Source organism: Diadema antillarum, unplaced genomic scaffold, assembly GCF_040938485.1.
Source record: "Diadema antillarum isolate AM-2024a unplaced genomic scaffold, OU_Dant_1.0 seq00000070_RagTag, whole genome shotgun sequence".
NCBI classification, from domain to species: domain Eukaryota; kingdom Metazoa; phylum Echinodermata; class Echinoidea; order Diadematoida; family Diadematidae; genus Diadema; species Diadema antillarum.
The window spans coordinates 1,005,858-1,028,869 of NW_027271169.1; the positions used below are offsets into that span (position 1 = coordinate 1,005,858).

Consider the following 23,012-nt stretch of genomic DNA (forward strand, 5'->3'; position numbering starts at 1 on the left):
ACAGTGATGATGTCCATGTTCATCACCACCTGACGTCCCTTTTGGAAGCAGTTGAGTAATGTGGCATCCACTCTTCTTATACCAGCTGCCAGCACTGTGCACAAACACAACCCTCCTACACAGCATCATCTTAGAGCTAAGTCACATCTTGATGCAGCATTGCCAATGTTAGTCCATTGTTCCAAGTCCTGCGTTTCTGATCAACAGTTCAGCTGAAGGAGCAGCACTGGGGGAGGAGGAGGAGGAGGAGGGAGTGATGGTCATTTCTCCTCCGCCTCCTTTTCCACATCATTCTGACAAATGTCCTGCAAGGCCTGCAGCTTGTCGGCCAGTGCCTGACCAAAGGTGAGCCGGTACTTGGGACTGTGATGGTCCAGGAGGGAGTAGATGGTCTCAAAGTAGGAGCTGGATATATCCTTGGAGACAGTGTCGAAGCTGTGTCCAATGATCTGCATGAAGAAGTCAGACAGAGAAATAAACAGATTACAGTCTATAAAATGCAAGGGGTACAATGGGCATGGATTTAATGAGCTCCAAAGTTGGAATGTAGCAAAGATTTCATCTCCCCCAATGATGCTAAATCTTGCATTCTTTTTCAAAAAATCCCTATTGTACCTTTGTTTGCATATTTAGAAAGAGACAAGCACCTCAGTATGCATGAAAAACAGATGCACAAAGAAGATAGACTGACAAAGAGTTGGATCTCCTGGTTATTAACGAAATGGAATGAAGTGTTCATCTTGGAAAAATGTACAGTATTTCATGAAATACACTTTGTAGCTCTCAGCTTAAAAAAAAGAATCATGCATATTCTGAATAACATGTTAGATAGCACTAAGTCTAAAAGCTATTCTATCTAGACACGTACAAAACATCTATTTCATATAATTTGATTAAAAGTATTGTGAGTATTATTTGATAAGCTAGTAGTTGTGAATACATATATGTATATGGTTGGTGTCTCATGTTATTAGAAATTGTAGAGAAGTTGTGGAAAGAAGATGGCATATTTTCAGCAATGTTATTTGACTGTGGTGCACTTTACCTGACTTTAGACATAAGTATATTACTAGTCCTCTTTTAAGATCTATGAATAGAATATACGTGAGTTTTGTTTTGTTTTTATTTCCCCCGGTGGTTTCACAAAAATTGAAGTTTAAGAAACGATTCAATTTTAAACTTAATGAGTGGTTAATGCTTTTAGCACCCACAGAGCAGAGGCATTAGAATCAAATGATTTCAACCTAAACTTGAAGGTTTTTCAGACGTTACAAAGTAGTCCAAAGTTTTGGGATCAAAATGCATGCGTGCTTGATTAATGAGATGACATCGCCTATAGATGCATTGTGTTACCATATGTTTCAATGGGGCTATTTTTAGTCGCATTCATTTCATTTCCCTGGCCACCCCCACTGGCTCCACTGTGCATCTATCCATCTTTCACTGTGTTATCTCGGCATGGAAGGTGCGAGTCTCACAGCTGCTCATTCCACGTGACTTCATCCAATCATATCACGGCATCATCCAGCCAGCAGTGCATCCCCCAAGGGGTCTACCGAGTACCTTCAGTGACCAGCTCATAGCCAGAGGAGTATTTCTCTACCTCATTTAAAGGGGGACATTAACCTTCCAAAATAGATATAAATCATGCAGGTCATTAATGAGTATTACACACTATCATTATAAACAGCAAAGAGGAACAACCTGCGGTATACACTGTACTGTAAAACCAGAAACATTCCTGTACATGAAACTTTTGTGAATTTCGCGAGGAGCCAAGATTCATGAAAGAAAATGCACACAAAAGTTTTTTTTTTTCCTACAAAATGTCTTGAATGCCAGTAGCAATTCACAAAAGTTGAATGCTGCAAAAAATGCTGTCAGCTCCAATAAGTGAAAGTTTCGTGGAGTGAATGCTTCTGGTGTTACAGTTACACCATGTACATCATGGGAGCTTGACTTCTAACACACTTCTTGCATTTGGTAAATGTATTCTACAAACAGTTCCTAAAAGTTCCAAATATTTCAGATTTTTATGAGTATTGAGTAACATCAAAACATGTACATTACAATCAAAAAACAAAAAAAAAGAAGAAGAAGGAAATAATCAGAAGCCAAAAGCTTTGCTCCCATCTTTGTATATCCTACAATGTATGTTCACATGTTTGCAAGGTCAGCTGCCTTTTTATATGTCTACAGTAGCAATTGTACAACTCTAACCCCATATATGCCCTACGTGGAGGGAACACTGTATGCAGGTGAGAAATGCATGCATGCATAGGGGAAGTGTGGGAGAGTTGAGCCACTTTTTACGTTTAGTGATACTGTTCAATAACTATACACAATTTATGGATTATTCGTTCGCTGGTATATACTACAACTATTCAGGCATAATATGATAGCCCAATGAGACACCTAGCACAAACTACTTGGGGGTGACACTTCAACAAAAATATTTTGCAAAATGGCTCAAGTCTCCCTTGATGTGGTGAGAGTTGAGCCACGGGGTTGGGAGAGTTGAGCCACTCTGCTATAGGCCCTACATATCATACAATTTGTATTAAGAAGTTCAGGCTTATAAAAGAAAATGACTATGGAAACCTATCTAAGGAAAGATGGTGTAATGGTAACAGAGGGGGCGGGGCATCTGTTTGACTTACGGGTCATCGGATGGATAATGTGGATGTTGTTGGGGTCCACCTACGATCACATGATCAGGATTTCTAGATGCATTCTGATTGGATTTGCGTAATAAGTCAACTGTTGGTGTTATGAAGAAGAAACTGCCCGTAGGGCGTCACCCCTGGCGAGAACACCACATGCCTTTCCGATATTCCTCACCTCATCCAATTGCAGACCCGTTTCTTTGACCAAAAAATGACACTCATTGAGCCACTTGAAGGGAGGGTTGAGCCACTTGAGGGCTGAGCCATTGGAATACAGGGTTTAGCCATGGCACAACTCTCCCTCGACACGTTGGCACAACTCTCCCCACAGTCGCCATTTAAACTAACCCTCAAAACCTATGAAATTGACCACATCAAACATGTTGAAATTTGCTGAAAGAAACAAATGATATACAGACTATCTGCTAATCCAACTGATTCACACTTATCCTCTACCATAGGTGTGAGAGAAAACCACATATCTGACAAGTGGACATTCACTTTTGGTGACCAAAAATGTTTTTTCTTTGACTATTTTGTCATGCTTCGTCCAACGTCGCTGCCTCATACACTGGTATATAGTTAATCATAGGCATGAACAAGAAATGGCAGCAGCTGACTGCTGTCAGTCACTATGAAGATGTGAGGTGGCCTGGATCAACTCTCCCAGTGGCTCAACTCTCCCACACTTCCCCTACATACACTGCATAGTCAGATTTTTTATATTCGACATAAATTATATTGTAACCGTCAGCAACATAACTGCATAATACTAGGAGGGAATACAAAAGTGAGAGTGAAATAGCTTTAAATCCCTCGGGATGGGCTTTACGGAGGAAAGGTGGAGGAAAGGTGATAGTGCTTCTCCGACAGCAGTACATATTTCTATTCTGGACATCGATCCTCCTACCATATCACCGCAGAGAAAGCACGCCTTGTATTTAAAGTCAGACATCCGAGGAAGGCATCCTGTGACATCTTTTCATAAATCATTTTCCAATATTTGGAGTCATGGCCCGCACTTTATCACCTAAGAACATATATCTCGTATTCATATATTACTTCACTCATGGGGATGTATTTTATGACCTCTAATAACATTTCATGGGATCCCTTTTGAAGAGAATCAGGGGAAAATTTTCATGGGGTGAAGGCCGATTGCACTATGCAAAAACAGAAAACTAAAGCAAAACACAGGAGAGGACAAAAGAAAATAACATTTAACAAAACCAACTAGATATGTCGCTACAGCGACTGGTTATACCCCCGCCAAACAACATTTCATAAGCTTTGGTCAAAACAACATTTCATAAGCTTTGGTCAAAAAACTGAGGAAGTAGTTAAATCCGCAAGATCTTTCCTTGATCTTCTGCCATTAATATGCCATTACCATGGCAACGTACTTTCGGGTACTGTCGAAAAATGCGTCTTGCACATCTACAACCAAAGGCACACATCTGTACCAAGTTTCATGGAAATTGGGAAAAAACTGAGGAAGTAGTTTGCAACACAAAATTTTCCATCATTTTGGCTCATAATATGTGAGCTGTTACCATGGCAACATACTTTTTGTCACTGTCAAGAAATGTGTCATGCTGACCTATATCCTAAGACAAACATTCAATATGAATTCCATGAGAATTGGAAGAACAGGGATGAAGCAGTTTTGCCATGAAGCATTTTGCCCTATATTTTACCAATAACATGCCGTTACCATGGCAACGCACTTTTTGCCACTGCGGAAATATGTGTCTTGCACATTAACATATTCATATGAACATCTGTACCTAATTTCATAAAAATTGATCAAAAACTGTGGGAGGAGTTCGCGACGCAAGATTTGTACCCATTTTTGCCCATAATATGCCGTTACCATGGCAACGTACTTTTGGGTACTGTCAAAAAATACGTCTTGCACATCTACAACCCAAGGCACACATCTGTGCCAAGTTTTATGGGAATCGGTTGAAAACTGAGGAAGTAGTTCGCGACGCAAGATTTGCAACGGACCGACCGCCCGACCGACCGACCGCCTGACCGCCTGACCGCCCGACCGACCGCCCGCCCGACCGCCCGACCGACCGTCCGCTGATTCCTATATACCCCCTTCAAACTTCGTTTGGCGGGGGTATAATAACAAAAGCTGATGTTTGTGGTAAAGCATAGAACATAATCACTGTGATTATTGCTCATACTTTCACTTTTTCCTATAAAAAAATCCTCCTAAACACGACTTTTTCCTGAGATCAGATCTCATGTCTTGTCTATATCCTTCCTGTGGATTCAGAAAAATCAAAGTATCAGTTAAAGGACAAGTTCACCTTCATAGACATGTGGGTTGAGTTAATGCAGCAATATTAGTAGAACACATCAATGAGAATTTTAGGAAAATCGGACAATCCGTTCAATAGTTATGAATTTTTGAAGTTTCTGCTCAGTCACGGCTGGATGAGAAGACTGCTATAGCTTGTGATGTCATATATGAGTACAACTATATAAAGAAAGTATAAAGAAAATTCAAGATATTCTCACTTTTCTCACATAATAAAAGAACACTCGACTTCTCTCTTTCAGAAGTCAGGGGGAATAATATTACCCCTAACATTAAGTCAGTAACAGGTCGAGGAAATGTGCACTTTATTAAAAAAAGTCAAGTTTTGTGAAATTCTCTTTTCATTTTCCTTATATTGTTGTACGCATGTGACATCATACACTGTAGTAGTCTTCTCCTCCAGCAGTGATTGTACAGATATTTTAAAAATTCATAACTTTTGAACGGATTGTCGGATTTCCCCCAAACTTTCACTGATGTGTTCTACTAACATTGTTACCTTCACTCAATCCACATGTATATGAAGGTGAACTTGTCCTTTAAGATGTAAGGTTAAAGGGACCAGTACACAATAATGATGAGTTCTATCCAAAAGTGATGTCATACATTTCCATGACTGTGTGGCTATTTTGAAAGGTCCCATATAAAGTAATACAAAGAAATACACGCATTGATGACATGTTAACTGGCTATCATCTTGGTACACTACAATTTTCAATAATTGAAACATCAAATTCTGTCAAGATAATTCCTTCAGCAGTTTATCATCCTTTTAAAAGGGAACTGAAAGATATACACAAAGAAATCACCTAGCTCACAACTGAACCAAGCTGCAATATGTGCTGTACCATGGGAGATATGAAAAATTAGGAGACCTGGAAAGCTACCATACAAAATGTCAGGAAGGGTCAGGCTTAAATCCCAAAAGCAACAATACGAGGCATGGCTTGCCATACCCCTGGCAGTCAAAAAGGGCTGTTACACTTGACATGCATTGTGAGCATATCCTCTTGGGAATGTCAGGCACTGAAGTCCAACTCTCATCTATACTGTATTATGCTGGACCTTCAGTTTGCATGGAAGTCTGTACATGCCGCCTTGTCATGAGAATTCAAAAATGGAGTGTAAGAGAGAAACTGCCGATTAAACTTCTGCAATGAATGTTAAAGCTAGTCACGCTGAGTGATTTGTAGTTTTGATCATGTCAAATTGTGAAACTGAAATAAAACTGCTGAAGATGTCTGCTTAAGTATTCCTAAACCTACCAGTATGAGGGACGGCAGCACATTTTTCTTCATAAATGCAAACTGATCATCATACCACTTTATATTTGACTGTCAAAAATACAGTCTGATGTTATATTTCAAAATCTCAACTTTACCCATACATTCTACTGATACACAATGTTTTCTTTCACATGTTTATTCAATAAAAACTCCACATGCGATAACTTTATTCTGAGGATTTCTCAACAACGCACTCCAGCTTTAGAGAAATAATTCTCAGCAGCGCAGCATGCTAGACTTTGGAGCATCCGGGACTCAAGTGCAAGACAGCCAAATCTGTATTTAGCTCTGTCTGGAACTCGAAGCCAGACAAACAAGAGGTAGGTGTGCTCAAGTGGGGGAAGAGATTTGTTGGGGGGCTTCAGTCCATCACACCCAGAATAACCTGCCAGAATGGACTAGTCTTTTTCCCAAGCCTACATCTGCAGACATATTTCCCCCTTCAACGTGTTCTTGTAGCTCAGCGAATTGCAAATCCGAACTCTGAAGGGAAAAGTCGACTGCGATGTTCAATATTAAAGATATCTTGAATGGTGAAAGGTGTTCAGTAAAATCTTTGAAAATTTGGTTGCATTCAGACAAAGTAAAATGAAGAGAACTAAATGTATTAAACTATCAATTCAACAATTCCTTTGTGTCCATCATGGGTACTTCAATAATTGTATCTGTGATGGCAAACAGTAACAGTATTGATCTTTATCAAACTTTTGATAAGAATCATTACTTACTCTGGATTGGAATATGAATGAGAGTACATGTATAATAACCTGCCAATCATTTATATATTAATTACAGTCACAAAAGAATGATGGCATTTCATGATACTATTACATGTTTACTACACACTAGAGATATACAAGTACAAAGTAAGTATAGTTGCCTAATACTCATCTGTTAGTTTGTTTATACCAGCTTTATTACAATTAAGTATATGGATGTTTCTCTACTTATTACAATGTGAGCAGTGAATAATGACAAGGGCATTGTATTAAACAAAGAGAAGAATGCCAATAATATGAATTATACAATGACAATGCAATGAATACTCCATTCTTGCATGTAGTGACTAACTCTGTCTATGCTCAAATCCACTCAATGCAAAGATGAGTTCACTACATTTATATAGACAAAATTCAAACGAATGAAATGATGTTCAGCTTCATTGAAATCACACAGGTATGCAGTGAAATGGTTACAAAGTTTAGCACATTTTCTCCAAAACTATAAAATTAGGTATCTATAAGCACATACAAGTTTGTACATGTCTTATATGCAAATTAGATCAGATGCTGATGTCCTCACCACATAGCTCTCCCCTTCACACACACCCATACACACATACACACACACACACACACACACACACAAATATTTCAAACAAATTGTGTCATTAGTTTATATAATTTTGTGGTAACTCTACCCCTTATCCCATCAAAGTTATCATTGTTAAATCATTACAAAATAACAATAGTTAATACAAGAGACGATTGTGTTTTCATTCATATGGCAAAAGTGAAAATTAGTGCAGGTCAAATGCAAAACTGGTAAGGTAGTGACATCAACACCTATGACTCCAATTAGCATATATTTCAATGCAACTAATATATCAGTATTTTGTAAAGATGTCTGAAATAGTAAGGCAAGGGTCCCATAACTTGCACATTGTGTGTCCTACTTTCCTGGAACCTCTAACCTTCTACTGATCTGTCTGTCTGATCTTTACTCTATCATTATATCGTACAAGACAGTGTTAGACATGGTGTCTCATTGCACTATTAAGACGTCAGCTGAGATTTGTCCAGTGATGTGAGGATCTTGAAGCACATAAAATGTTAATTAACCACTTAAATTGATGACTCGGGGGAAATAGATCAGATATTCTAGTGACTTGGAATGCAGTGACCTAGGAAAAGCATTCCTCTCATCACCCATGCACCTGGAAGACACTAAAAGGAATTAAAAATGCAGTGAATCACGTTTGAAGAAGCAAGTAGCCAGTTACGAGGGTTTGCACAGGGTGAAATGCAATGCTGCACCATCATTTCTCCTTGATGAAGTGTGAGAGGCCCCATTCACACACAAAGAAAATGATGTTTTTTAAAATTGATTTCTGCATCAAAATAAAAAAACAAACAAACCCTGAATTCTCGCGAGTGGACACAATAGAATCATTAACTCTCTCACACAATAGGCAATGCTATGCAAAAATTGATCCAGCTTGATTATTATTTTTTTTTGTGGAACTCTTGAGATATTTTGCCCTGCATGGCATGTGATGCAATATTTGGTACCCTGGGGTACCAAATGAAAATTCGCCATTTTGTTGAATTAATGTTTGTTTTTTTCCAGCGCTAAACCCTGGCTTACCAAAAAATGTGTCAAAATATTTTTTAGTATTATTATGCACAAAAATGTTTTCTTATTTGTGATTATGCAACAATTAATGCATGCAACTGATAATTATTTTCTGCTCTGTTATAATCTTAACTGTTTGATATTATTGTACATATTATTGTTAGGACTGATTTTAAATTATGTTAAATTTGAATGAGATTGGAAAGTAAATTCTGTTTATTATCCAAGACAGTGTCAATTTGATTCACTAATGTTCTTGCATTGAGTGAATGAATGATCAAGTGTGTTTTTATTAAGAAAGCATAAAACATCTGGGTGCTAGAAATTACTTCGAAAAACACCTATGGTGCTAGTTCATTGCGACGACTTTGCCGTATCCGAATTCGGAATCGGCGTACTGTATCTGAATTCGGATACGCATTATAAATAATGGGCATGAGATGGCGCTATACAATGCGGTACTCCGGGTTACAACAGTACCCCGGTGTACGGCGTGCCAAATCATGTGTGAAAGGCCTGCTTAGAGACAATAGATTTTTGAAAAAATCCAGCAATGCAAAGTTGCTACACAAGGTCCGCACACTCAGGTGAACAGGGTCAAACTCCCATCATTGTTTAGGCATGCGCAGTCTGGAGATTCAAACCATTTCATTTGCAGCCACATGAATATCACTGGCATGTGTGAACAATGGTAAAATTATAAAATAGATTCTTGCACCGCGATACAAAAACCAATAACTCCTGTGTCTGAATGCTTCCATGAGGTAAACTGAAGCTTTGGGCAAACATTATGTAGACTTCAACCCCTATCCATTTCTGACAAGCTGAGAACACTTTGTAGCCTCCAGAGTCAACAGTATTCCACAGAAATGAATTTCTGCAAACACTCCTTTCTTCCCAAATTAGTTATATTTTTCCCCCAGTTACTGCTTTCTGTTTCAAACTGGAAATGTGCATTGTGACACAATGGAAACAGTGTATCCCTCACGATGTTGCGAAATATCTGCCATACAGTAAATAAACCTGATTTGACTCTGATAAACATCTGATCTCATGGCGAAACTTAGACCCATCGGCCCGAATCTCACGAAGATGGTACAATTGAAACCATGGTTTAAAGGGACTGTACAGTACTGGTTGAGGTGGGGATTCATGTTTTGATCATTCCTAAGTGAGATAATGAGAAACCTCTTATGAAATAAGAAAGAGCATGTAATTTTAAGAAGGATTTAACATTTATTTGATGAAAATTGGTTTTCAAATGGCTGAGATATCTAAAAAAGTGATAATAATAAAAGGCAACAGGCCACATCTCTTATTAGGATCTCTTTGTTTCGCCTTGTTTTTGGATATTATCTCAGCCATTTCAAAACCGATTTTCTTCAAATAAACTTTTGATGCCCCTTAGAATAACATGCTCTTTGACGTCTCATAGAGTGAGTTCTGAATATCTCGCAAAACGTTAAAGGGGATGGCTAGTAACCAATCAGTGTGAATCAGTGGGAATGCTGAGGGATGATTGTTCCAATCCTTGTGGGATTCATTTAAGAGTACATTATATATCTACTGCTGTGTGAAAACTATTTGCTTCAGAACGGTCTCATATTCAAGTAATGTGCAGATTAATGCCCCGTCACTGACCAGGGACGCTTACCTGGAAACATTAAACTGCACACTACTTGAATATGAGACCATTCTGAAGCAAATAATTTTCACACAAGAATAGATATATAATGTACTCTTAAATGAACCCCACAAGGATTGGAACAATCATCCTCCAGCATTCCCACTGATTCCCACTGATCAGTTACTAGCCATCCCCTTTAAGAGCTTAATCTTAACCTCAACCAGAACTGTACACACCCTTTAAACCATGGACAAAGACCACAATTTTTTATGGGGCGCCAAGTGTCGCATGGCCTATTTCGTCACGGAATCAGTCATTTCGTCAATGAAATGTTAACACTTTGTAACGAAATCACTTCAATGGTTTCAATTGTACCACCTTCGTGAATTCGGGCCGATGGGTCTAAGTTTCGCCATGATGCATAAAATATTAAGTTCATTTGAGTTTTGAAGAAAATCCATCAAGAAATGTGGACGGTATCTTAGAACAAAAAATATATTAAACATGGTGGTGACTTTTGATCCTGTACAGGGCGGAACATTGGGGGTAGCATCCAGACAACGTCGAGAACACAATTAGTGGGTCTTGAAACCTAGACTAATCTTTCACATCCCCCCCCCCCCCCCTTTTGTGCATGGGTACCTTCGTCTGTAATAGAATATGACCGGGATGAAAGTAATTGGCCATAGCAAAGACATGTACAACTTGACTCCAGACATTTCACTTCTATCGATACACGGCTACTACAGTGTAAAGTCATTAGACAGATCATTAACATTTTCTAGGCTGCCAAACAGTCTATTAGGCAGGAATGTACAACCCTAAATCTACCCCCTTTGGTGAAGATACCACGCCAACATAATGATTATACCAGCTCATGCACATTTAATCTGGACAATCTTCCTGGATGCTTCTGAGGAGGGTTTCCTGGAATGTTTATCTACAGTAATATGTATGTCTACAATGTATGTGCCTTTGTTGACAGAACTATAATTTGTCACTGTGCACATACATTTCCTCATTACTGTGTTTCTTCCTTCTGTTTTCACATCTTCTCAAAACAACAAGAAACAAGACTCACCAACATGAAACAAGACTCACCAAACAAGCTTTTGTAAACACCATTCACTGCATTTTATGAAGTACAATGAATGCAATTGTATGCTAATGGCAAAAATACTGACTTTACTAAAAATGCACACAAAGAGGAAGAAATCAGTAATAGAAAAAGAGCCGAATAAATCTCATGATTAAAGGTTATGTGAAACCTTTCACAAATTCACAGCATGATTTTATTTGAATCTTCCATTTCATATTTTTGGCATACATGCGCATGGGATGAGTTCTCATTCCTTTGGGCTCCTAAATGCTTCCCTAGCAGGACAACCCCTGCCTCATCAGCTGTTTACCCGCTGCGTTGGAGGTGAATTATGATGCCACAGACAAAACTTATTTGCATACTGAAACAAAATCAGTTTTGTACATACTCTGCTACAACTTGGGTACCGGAAGATGGTGTAAAACACCTCTCTCACCTCTCAGTGAGCACTGTAACACAGATAAAACATATCTACTGTATGCTGTAAAGACAGACTTGAAACTACCAGTAACAACAACTACAATGTACTACAAAGCAAAGAAAAAAAAATCAGGTACTACATACGCCTACTACTCAGCTCAAATTGTGACTCTTCATATGCCCAAACAGTGCATGTATAATATTGTACTGTACATTGTAGCTATTCACACAAGTGAACTACAACACATACCGTTAGATGTAATCTACTTCTTAATATCGGAACAAAATGAGATATATGTCAAACTTCAAGAGTAATCCAAACAAAGGGTATGCCGCTAAACACTGCCGGAAATAATGAGCTGGATATCAAAACAAAATAATAATCTCCTACATGTATAAATATCTCATTACTGCTGCACCATCACAAAGAGACTGCTACATTGACCCCCTATTGGTCCATGAACATATCGTCCAATTACCTCTGGGAGTGACAGACAGATGCCTCCAGGGGAGAAAGGGGGAGGAGGGAAGGGGGAGGGGGAAGGGGGAGGGGGAAGGGGGAGGGGACTGGGAGGAAATAATCTCCAGCACACAGAGTACAGGTCTTGATAGAGAAGTTTGGTGCTGAAGAGTTTGTATGATCAAGTGTTTGCCGCATTGTAATTGGAATTGCACTTCGGGATATCTGTACATCTGAAACATCTTTCAACCCACATATACTTCACACATTTTGAATTACACTGAATAAGAATACAAAAAACGGGCAATTCTGTGAAAAATGTTACTTTTCCTAAAAATCCTAAATCTGCAATAATTTTAAAAAGATATGAGCTACACGGACAAATTTAGCATCAAATGTTAGAACTTGTCAAGCTCTTTCATTTGAGTGGTATTTTGATACAACTGAAGTGCATTTAGGCATTCTTTTCTTCAAAAAACCCATTTTGGGCAAAGTTTTTGATAATTTTTGTAAAAACACACAATCTTTGACTCTCATAATTCCATATTCAGCAACACTTCAGCATTTGTTTTAAAGTGGTTTATGGTTATGAATGACAAAACCCCCCACTAATACTAGCCTTGTCTGAGATACGAACTGTGTTAAAATATGAATATTGGGACTTTAAAGAGTGGACAAAGTTGTAAAGTTGCAAATTTGAACACTCACTATTGGATCATCCACACACTTCTCAAATGCATTTGGTTAGTCATTGTCTGGGGAATTTCCCAATCAAGTTTTGGATTATGGGTATGTATGATAATAATCTAAAGTGTTTCACCTCTATTAAAAAAAACTAGAGATTGTAATTTGTCATTACTGACAAATTAAGGTGATCCGATTTTTTTTAATCAATGATTCGAGTCCTGATCGCAATAAGCATGACCATACAGGTTTCATCTCTGTTTACAGACGTTGGCCGTGTGATGTTTGGATTCTCATTTAGAAAAGGGAGTCATATCTGCCATCTTTGGTACCAAATTCTGTATACACTAGATAACGAAGATACAGCAACAGATACATATGACCTTTGACCCACCTTTACACTCCCAAGATGGCATCTGAAGAAAAAGTGGTTATTTTGTGAAATGATTCTTGCGACATCGTCCATACGTGTGCAAAATATGGGAAAGATAGGATAGGTATTCGCCAATATACAAGATGAAACATTTATGACCTTTGACCCTAATTTACATACCCAAGATGTTGTCTGATCAAGCAGTTGTTATTTTGTGAAATAATGTACGTGACATGAACTAAACATGTGCTAAGTATGGGGGTGGTAGGAGCTGTTTTTCTTGATTTATTGCAAACAAAGTTGCAGAAAGAAAGAAATATCTCAATACATCGAAGATAAGCTTTACTTTCAACCCAGATTTTCGATGTGATTTCGACGTTGTATGAAAAAACTAAGGGCACACTTACGACAGCGCAAAGTCTCAGCTACAACATAACACAATCTGGGAGAAATTCACCGAAGGGTAAGTGAGCTAGTGCTCGATATAGGCAAACATGTCAATTTTCACATCTAGAAAAATCCCCTCCCATAGAGATAACACGTCATAACGAAGATAAAGAAAGAAGTACACATGACCTTTGACCCCACTTTGTGAAATGATCCTTGTTATATGGTCTTTGTGTGTGCAAAATATGGGAAAGAAAAGACATGTATTTACCAAGATACAAAATGAAACATTTATGACCTTTGACCCTAATTTACATACCCAAGATGGCGTCTGATCAAGTAGTTGTAATTTTATGAAATAATGTTCGTGACATGAACTAAACATGTGCAAAATTTGGTGGTGATAGGGTATGTTTTTCTTGAGTTTTTGCAAAGAAAGTTGCGCAAAGAAAGAAATATTTCAAAACATCGTTGATGAGCTTTAATTTCAACCAAGTATTTTGACGTGATACCGACATCGTGTGAAAAAACAAAGGGCACTTATATGATAGCACAAAGTCTCAGCTACAACATATTAAAATCTAGGAGAAATTCACCAAAGCATAAAGTGAGATAGTGCTTGATAAAGATAGTCATGTCAATTTTCACATCTAGAAAAACTCCCTCCCATAGAGATAACACGTAATAGCGAAGATTGAGAAAGAAGTACATATGACCTTTGACCCCACTTTGCACACCCAAGATGGCATCTGAGCAATTAATGGTTATTTTGTGAAATGATTGTTGTAACATGGTCTTTACGCGTGCAAAATATGAAAAAGATAGGACATATATTTACCAAGATACAGGATCAAACATTTATGACCTTTGACCCTAATTTACATACCCAAGATGGCGTCTGATCAAGTAGTTGTTATTTTGTGAAATAATTTTCGTGACATGAACTAAACATATGCAAAATATGGTGGTGATAGGGTATGTTTTTCTTGAGTTATTGCACAGAAAATTGCAGAAAGAAAGAAACATTTCAATACATCGAAGATAAGCTTTAATTTCAACCAAGTTTTTTCACGTGATCCCGACAATGTATGAAAAAACAAAGGGCACACTTACGATAGCCCTACGTCTCAGCTACAACATATTAAAATCTTAGAGAAATTCACCGAAGCATAAGTGAGCTAGTGCTCGATAAAGATAGTTATGTCAATTTTCATTTCCATAAAAATTGCACTCCCATAGAGATTACACGTAAACTGGTCAAATTTGACAAGGTTACCGTCAATCCATTTTTTCGAGGTGATGTCGTCATCTAATCAAAATTGTGTAATTACATTTATGAAAGAACATTTCATAAGCTACAACATATTGAAATTTGGGTGAAAATTGGCAAAGGATAAGTGAGATACGCTCGAGTAAACTTGAAAATTGATGACGTCATTTTGAAAATTTACTTTTTTTACTTTATTAAGAAATTTGATATCTTTTAATCATTTTGTCAGCATAGTCAGCCCATGAAATGACATGTACAACTCATCAGCTTTGAGAATATGTAAAGAAAATGGGGGGTCACCGTCCATCCTGACGAGTAAAATCGGATTTAAAATTAGCGGTTTTTTGGCATAGCTGCACTGTATATCGCCATTGACGCGCGCGCGGAATTTCAAATTTGACGGGCCCGTATGACGTCATATTGTGTCGGATTGACTTGAAACTTGGTAGAAATATTCCTTGACATTTCGGACATCCGATCCGTGTGAAACAAGAGACCCGCGGGTCTAGCGCTCACCTGAGTATCGCAAGTTCACCTTTCACGCAGTCACTAATCTTATTCACAGCTCTACCAAAATTTGACCAGGCATTCTCAAGTAGAAGATGAAAATGTACAATAAGGGCCCAATTTTTTTAAGATTCCTTAATTTGGGGGGATTGGGGCCCCCGGGGCCCTCTGGGTGGGGCATGGTGCCCATTTTGATAAATTGAGATCCTGACCCCCTAGGGATGCTACCTGCCAAGTTTGACAAAAATCCATCATGAGGTTTTCAGGAGGAAGATGAAAATGTACAATTCAGGCCCCCATTTGGACCCTTCCAACCACCCCCCCCCCCCACCCAAGAGGGGCACCCCTGGATCTCCTATGAACAAACTTGAAACTACAGTCATTAATGCACTCACTCATAGTATTATCTCAGCTCTATAACTTCTGATTCTAGAGAAGATTTATAAAGATTCCTTCATTTGGGGGGTTTGGGACCCCTGGGGGCCCCCTGGGTGGGGCATGGTGCCCATTTTAACAAATTGAGATCCTAACCCCCTAGGGATGCTACCTGCCAAGTTTGGTGAAAATGGGTCATGGGGTTCTCAAGAAGAAGATAAAAATGTACAATTTAGGCCCCATAAGGACCCCTCCTCAACCCCTCCCCTGGGTCCCAAGGGGGGCACCCCTGATTCTGCCATGAACAAACTTGAAACTACAGTCATCAATGTACTAACTCATAGTATTAACTTAGCTCTATCACTTCTGGTTCTAGAGAAGAAGATTTTTGCGGATTCCTTAATTTTGGGGGGTTTGGGCCCCCTGGGGGCCCCCTGGGTGGGGCATGGTGCCCATTCTAACAAATTGAGTTCCTAACCCCCTAGGGATGCTACCTGCCGAGTTTGGTGAAAATGGGTCATGGGGTTCTCAAGAAGAAGATGAAAATGTACAATTTAGGCCCCATTAGAACCCTTCCCCACCCCCCTCCCCTGGGTCCCAAGGGGGGCACCCCTGATTCTGCCATGAACAAACTTGAAACTATAGTCATCAATGTACTAACTCATAGTATTAACTTAGCTCTATCACTTCTGGTTCTAGAGAAGAAGATTTTTACAGATTCCTTAATTTTGGGGGGTTTGGGCCCCCCTGGGGGCCCCCTGGGTGGGGCATGGTGCCCATTTTAACAAATTGAGTTCCTAACCCCCTAGGGATGCTACCTGCCAAGTTTGATGAAAATCGGTCTTGGGGTTTTCAAGAAGAAGATGAAAATGTAAAAAGTTTACGCACGACGGACGACGGACGACGGACGACGGACGACGCACGACGCACGACGCACGACGGACGCCGGACGAAGGGCGATCGCAATAGCTCACTTGAGCCTTTGGCTCAGGTGAGCTAAAAATTGAAAATTTCCATTTCATATTAGCTGTGCGTGCGAATATGTGCGCGCGCGTACGCGTCCGTCCAATTTTTTCAATTTTTCAAAAAATGCTCCAAATGGTCTGAAACGTGTGCAAAAAAAATTTGAGCTCGATTTGAGCATACAAATATTTCAATGCGCGCATACGCGCGCGTTTTGAAATAAAAATGAATTTTGAGAATATGAGTAGAATCCACTTGACTTGAAATATATTTGACGTAAATTTCATTGAAATATTCTATTCCATTAATGAGATATGCATGAAAATGTGTTTTCATATAATGACGTCATAGTGACGTCACGGTCGACTGATCACTATGATTTTACTTGCGCTGTCGTCTTTGCGACACGATACATATATGGTATAGGTTTGACATTGATAGGCAATGCACTTTCTGAGCTAACCTCTGCACAACTTTTGAGGAGAAATAAAGAAAGAATCAGTACAGATACAGAAGGTGATCCGAAGGATACTCGGATCACCTAAAAAAACAGAGTGAAGGCCGAACTTGGCTTACATTTCATTTACTTCTGTTGACACATTCTTCAGATACACTGTATGCAGGGCTGCACACTGACCCATTTTTAGGTGATCCGAGTATCCTCTCGGATCACCTATTGTATCTGTACGGATTCTTTCTTTAGTCTTCTTTATTTCTTTCTCCTCAAAAGTTGTGCAGAGGTTAGCTCAGAAAGTCCTCTGCCTATCAATGTCAAACTTATACCATATATGTATCGTGTCCCAAAGACGACAAATCTAGTAAAATCAGTGTGATCAGTCGACCGTGACGTCACTATGACGTCATTATATGAAAACACATTTTCATTCCTATCTCATTAATGGAATTGAATTTTTCAATGAAATTTACGTCACATATAGTTCAAATCAAGTGCATTATACTCATATTCTCAAAATTCATCTTTATCCTTAAAACGTGCGCGTACGCGCGCGTTGAAATATTTGTATGCTCCAATCGAGCTCAAAATTTTTTTGCACACGTTTCAGACCATTTCGAGCATTTTTTGAAAAATTGAAAAAATCGGACGGACGCGTACGCGCGCGCGCATATACGCAGGCACAGCTCATATGTAGTAGAAATTTCCCGTTTTTTTCACTTTGATCGGATGTCTGAAATGTCAAGGAATATTTCTACCAAGTTTCAAGTCAATCCGACTCAACATGACGTCATACGGGCCCGTCAAAGTTGAAATTCCGCGCACGCGTCAATGGCGATATACAGTGCAACTATGCCAAAAAACCGCCAATTTTCAATCCGATTTTACTCGTCAGGATGGACGGTGACCCCCCATTTTCTTGACATATTTTGAAAGCTGATGAGTTGAACATGTCATGTCATGGGTTGGCAATGCTGAAAAACTGATTAAAAGATATCAAATTTCTTAATAAAGTAAAAAAAGTAAATTTTCAAAATGACGTCATCAAATTTCAAGTTTACTCGAGCGTATCTCACTTATCCTTGGCCAATTTTCACCCAGATTTCAGTATGCTGTAGCTTATTTAATGCTCTATCAGTTTTATTCAGTCAAGTATTTCGCTGGATGAAGTCTTCACCTCGTAAGAATAGATTGAAAGTAACCTTGTCAAATTTGACCCATTTGCGAGTTATCTCTATAGGAGTGCAGTTTTTCTTGAAATGAAAATTAACATGACTGTCTTTATCGAGCACTATCTCACTTATCCTACGTTGAAGTTCTCCCAGATTTTAATATGTTGTAGCTGAGACTTTGTCCTATCATATGAGTGCCCTTTGTTTTTTCACACGATGTCGGTATCACGTCCAAATACTTGGTTGAAATTAAAGCTCATCAACGATGTATTGAAATATTTCTTTCTTTGCGCAACTTTCTTTGCAAAAACTCAAGAAAAGCATGCTCTATCACCACCATATTTTGCACATGTTTAGTTCATGTCACCTACATTATTTCATAAACTAACGACTTCTTGATCAGACGCCATCTTGGGTATGTAAATAAGGGTCAAAGGTCATAACTGTTTCATCATGTATCTTGGTGAATACCTGTCCTATCTTTCCAATATTTTGCACACTTATAGACGATGTCGCAAGAATCATTTTACAAATTAACCACTTTTTCCTCAGGTTCCATCTTGGGAGTGTAAAGGTGGGTCAAAGGTCATATGTTTTTGTTGCTGTATCTTCGTTATCTAGTGTATACAGAATTTTGTACCAAGGATGGCAGATATGACTCCCTTTTCTAAATGAGAGTCCAAACATCACACGGCCAATGTCTCTAAACACAGATGAAACCTGTATGATCATGCGTATTGTGATCAGGACTCGAATCATTGATAAAAAAAATCGGATCACCTTAATTTGTCAGTAATGACAAATTACAATCTCTAGTTTTTTTTTCTACTGGTCTGACCTGTCTGTGGGACCAGCAGGTATCCATAATGCATACAAGCAAGTACATGTACTCCTGCATACACATGTTAAGAAAGCTGCACGTTTGATTGACAGGTCATGTATTAAAGTATGCAACACAGCCGTTGTTTAGAATACCATTTGCAGGTCATGTTGGGTGGGAAGATTCATCTCAGACTCATCTCAGACTCTGAACATTCTACCATCCTCAACCTGATGAGAAAGTGTTTCAGAAACAGAATTATACATATACAATAAGACTTGTTTTTCTGCTTTGACAGCATACCAGGCTGAACCCACAGAGTCCAACAACCCACAGTTCTTTATGGTAGTTTGGTGCTGCACTTTATTATTGTAATTATCTTTTATTTTTAAAACACCAAAACTCTTTTAAAAGGTAAAGTAAAAAAAAATAATAATTTGACCATTTGAAGAATTGATTGCTTTGACTGCAGAATTTTCAAAGCTTATATCACATACAGATGTAATGTTATTAGTTATGAGATTCATCTATTGGCAATACATTTCAGAGGATTGAAGTTCCTGTAATAATTGGAAAATTTTGATAAGTTTCTTTCTAGTTTTCACAGATTTACTGAAATGAAACAGTTTCATGCAATCTGTCTCAAACAAGATTAGGGAGTGAAAGTCTGCCTACATGTACTTAACAACAAGTCAATAATTTCTGGAGCAGATTTCCCCGCGTACATGATGGATTGCTAACTGATGCAGACTGTGTTACCCAGTCCTTGCCCCACATCTTGTTGAAGAATTAGGGTTTGAGCTTTCTGGGCAAATGGGTCACCTAGGACCTGCCTCCCTCTATCCATCTAAATGTTGCCCACATAGCTATATACAACTAAATCCTTTCGCAGGGCCAGAGCACTTCAACACTTTCCAGATGGGAGGGCATACTGACACACAACATTTGACACCAACTGGTCCCTCTTTCAAAGCATCAGCCTACAAAACATGACGGTACTGAAGCTCAATATGGAAATGAACTACGTGCTCGGGATAACGCAGCCTTAAGAGCCATGCCAGAGCATAACATCTGGAAAGGTGAATACTTTGATGAGACATTCTCTAAACATTCTGTTCTAAATGTTTGTTCGTGTGTGTTAATCATAAGTGTGTCATGGGATCCTGTTTGTACAAGGTGTGGAAGTGAAGAAAGTAACAAAGCACACACTCGAGATGAGAAGTATACATCTCATGAAATCTGTCTTCAAGGAACATATCACCTCATGGATAATCAAAATGAGGCTCCTTGGCAACTATCTTGTCCAGTCCTGATGTTCTTACTATCATATAATCGTCTGATCAAAAGAGAAGCTTGAAATTTTCCAAAAAGTTTGGGAAAATAGATCGCAAATCTTCAGCAAAACTCCACAATACCTACAATTGTACTAGCTATTGAAATGTAATATAAACAAGCATGCAAGTAAGTTTTAGACAAGGAAAATGCAATATCGACCACAATATTGGCAATCGAATTAAACTAAAACACTATTTTTGGCAGATGCTAAAAGACCATACCAGTTCCTCTAAGTGATTAATAATATCACTACAACTGACATGGCATCAGAAAGTCTTCATAATTTTGCTTGTATAGATTATTACTATCCTGTTATATCATGCATCTGTACAGTAATTTGAATATCAGCCAAATTAAGATAAAATTGAGTCATTATCTCTCTGAATAAAGCATGATATCAAAAGGACACTAGGGATGTAACATGAAGGTCAGACCTGGCAACAAATGCACTTTTGCATCCAATATTGTGGTTCACTGAGCATGAAGGAGATGAGCCATAAATTGTTAGTGGTCCATTCGATGAAAACCGCAAAGTGGTGTTATGCCAAAGTGATATCTGTTTGCAAGTCTGATGGCATAGCTCAGTGCTCCATCTATGTACTTCTGTTAGTACTCAGATGCCGTTGTTTGATCCTCCCGTTACTAATACACTGAGAAAAATTCTTCAAATCGCAGACTCACATGGGAATGCACTATTCACCGAAACTTGTCCAAGATTCTATAGTATGTGAAGCACATTTCCTAATCACCATATACAATCTATTCTCCAGTTAGAATGTTTATAATACATGTACATGCCTATCAATATGAGTTTTGACAAGAATATGTATCAAAGTAAATTGAGTATCGTCAGACTCAATGGCATTCTAATACACATGCAACATAATCTTTGTTATTGGACAGCATTTCTTTTTCTTCTTTTTTTTGCCATGTAAATGTAGAGAGCAAAACTGGAAATATGCACATTTGGTGAACAATTGAAATCAAATTACTTTTTTCAAATGAACGTTTTCCAAAGTTAATTTTGAACTCAATTTGCTTTATTTCATGGGATGAAATCACAAACAGATGTCCATAAACAATCCATAGCTATGGTAGCATTCATGAATGAATAATGCCTCTGGTACTCTGTGGGACAAAGGCATCAAAAGAATATCCACTTGGATTAAGAATAAAATGCATGTACTGGCATATCACTAGACTCGCAAAGTAAATTCAATAAGCAAAAAATATAATCACTGAATAACTATACTCTCCCCAAGTTTCCTGGAAGCAAAGTCCTGTGAAAGAGAATATGACTTCTTCAGAGTGAGTCAAGGTTTCCTACATTATTCCATATCTGGTTTTAGTTTCAATTTCATTTTATTTCATTTATTTATTTATTTATTAATCTTATTTGTTGTTTCTTCAGAACAAATAACAAGGAAAAGGAATTTAAGCAATAAAAAGAATCTACATGCACTATACACTGAGGACTTGAGGTGTATTCAAGAATGTATGGTTTCTATTGAGATAATGTAAATGTTAAAAAAAAAATACCATGCAAATCAAAACAAAGTAGGAAAACAGGTTTGTTTATTTTTCATATGCCAACATTTGTGTGCAAACATTCCATCCACTTTCAAAATTTCTGCTATAACACCTATATAAGTTTGCCCAGGTTTCAGATTCGTGGCACAGCTCCAGATGAAGTAACCAGAGCCAATGCATACTTGTGTAAATATTGTGTTTTCTAAGTTCTGATTCATCAAGCCAACTTTCAATCTTAAGACACAAAATCAAATCCCTACATTAGATGTGAAAACATTCTCCAAATTGAACAATATTAATACAGTCTAGATGCAAAGATTTAATTTTGTGATCTAATTAAATGACGTGTGATATAAGTTTGAAAAACATCACAGTCCTATCTCCAGACTTAATTTCTAGTGTGAGGGAAAAACATGATAAGGAGCCTAGAGCTGAGACCACACAGTTCTTAAGACTTCTATGCTCCTGTGCAAGAGAATAAATCACATTAGTCGTTACATAAAGGCTTATCAACCTGCCTCATCTATCATGCAGATTAAAAACCTTGCCTATTGAAAAAGCCTTTATACAGGCAACTACCCTTACTTTTAACTTCACATGACGGGCATTCTCGCTGCAAGTGAATATCTTTGAATAATAAATTTGAAGCAATGCTGGTGCAACCGAGAGCTTGAGATGGCAGGTTTCCTCTTTTGGCAAATGCATGTTTACAAACTCTAAATAACACACCATTCAGTCATAATCACATTGCAATGGTCGCAATATTGACATGTCAATCACACTCTGTCATCAACATCACATCTCATGAGTAATTATTATTATTTTTTGTCAAAATGAATCTATTGAAAATTCTCTTTGAAAGAAACCTTGTGGAATCCCTCCGTCTGGGTAAAATGT

At 38.2% G+C, this 23,012-nt stretch overlaps 1 protein-coding gene across 1 annotated transcript in view; it reads right to left on the minus strand.

Moving 5' to 3' along the window:
• Nucleotides 1-260: 260 nt before the first annotated feature.
• The window catches only part of LOC139726015 (GSK3B-interacting protein-like), a 29,626-nt gene continuing 6,874 nt past the window's right edge, over nt 261-23,012 (minus strand). The window contains exon 2 of the mRNA XM_071637094.1: nt 261-449. Within this exon, the coding sequence (XP_071493195.1) occupies nt 261-449 (189 nt within the window). The remainder of the gene's footprint in view (nt 450-23,012) is intronic.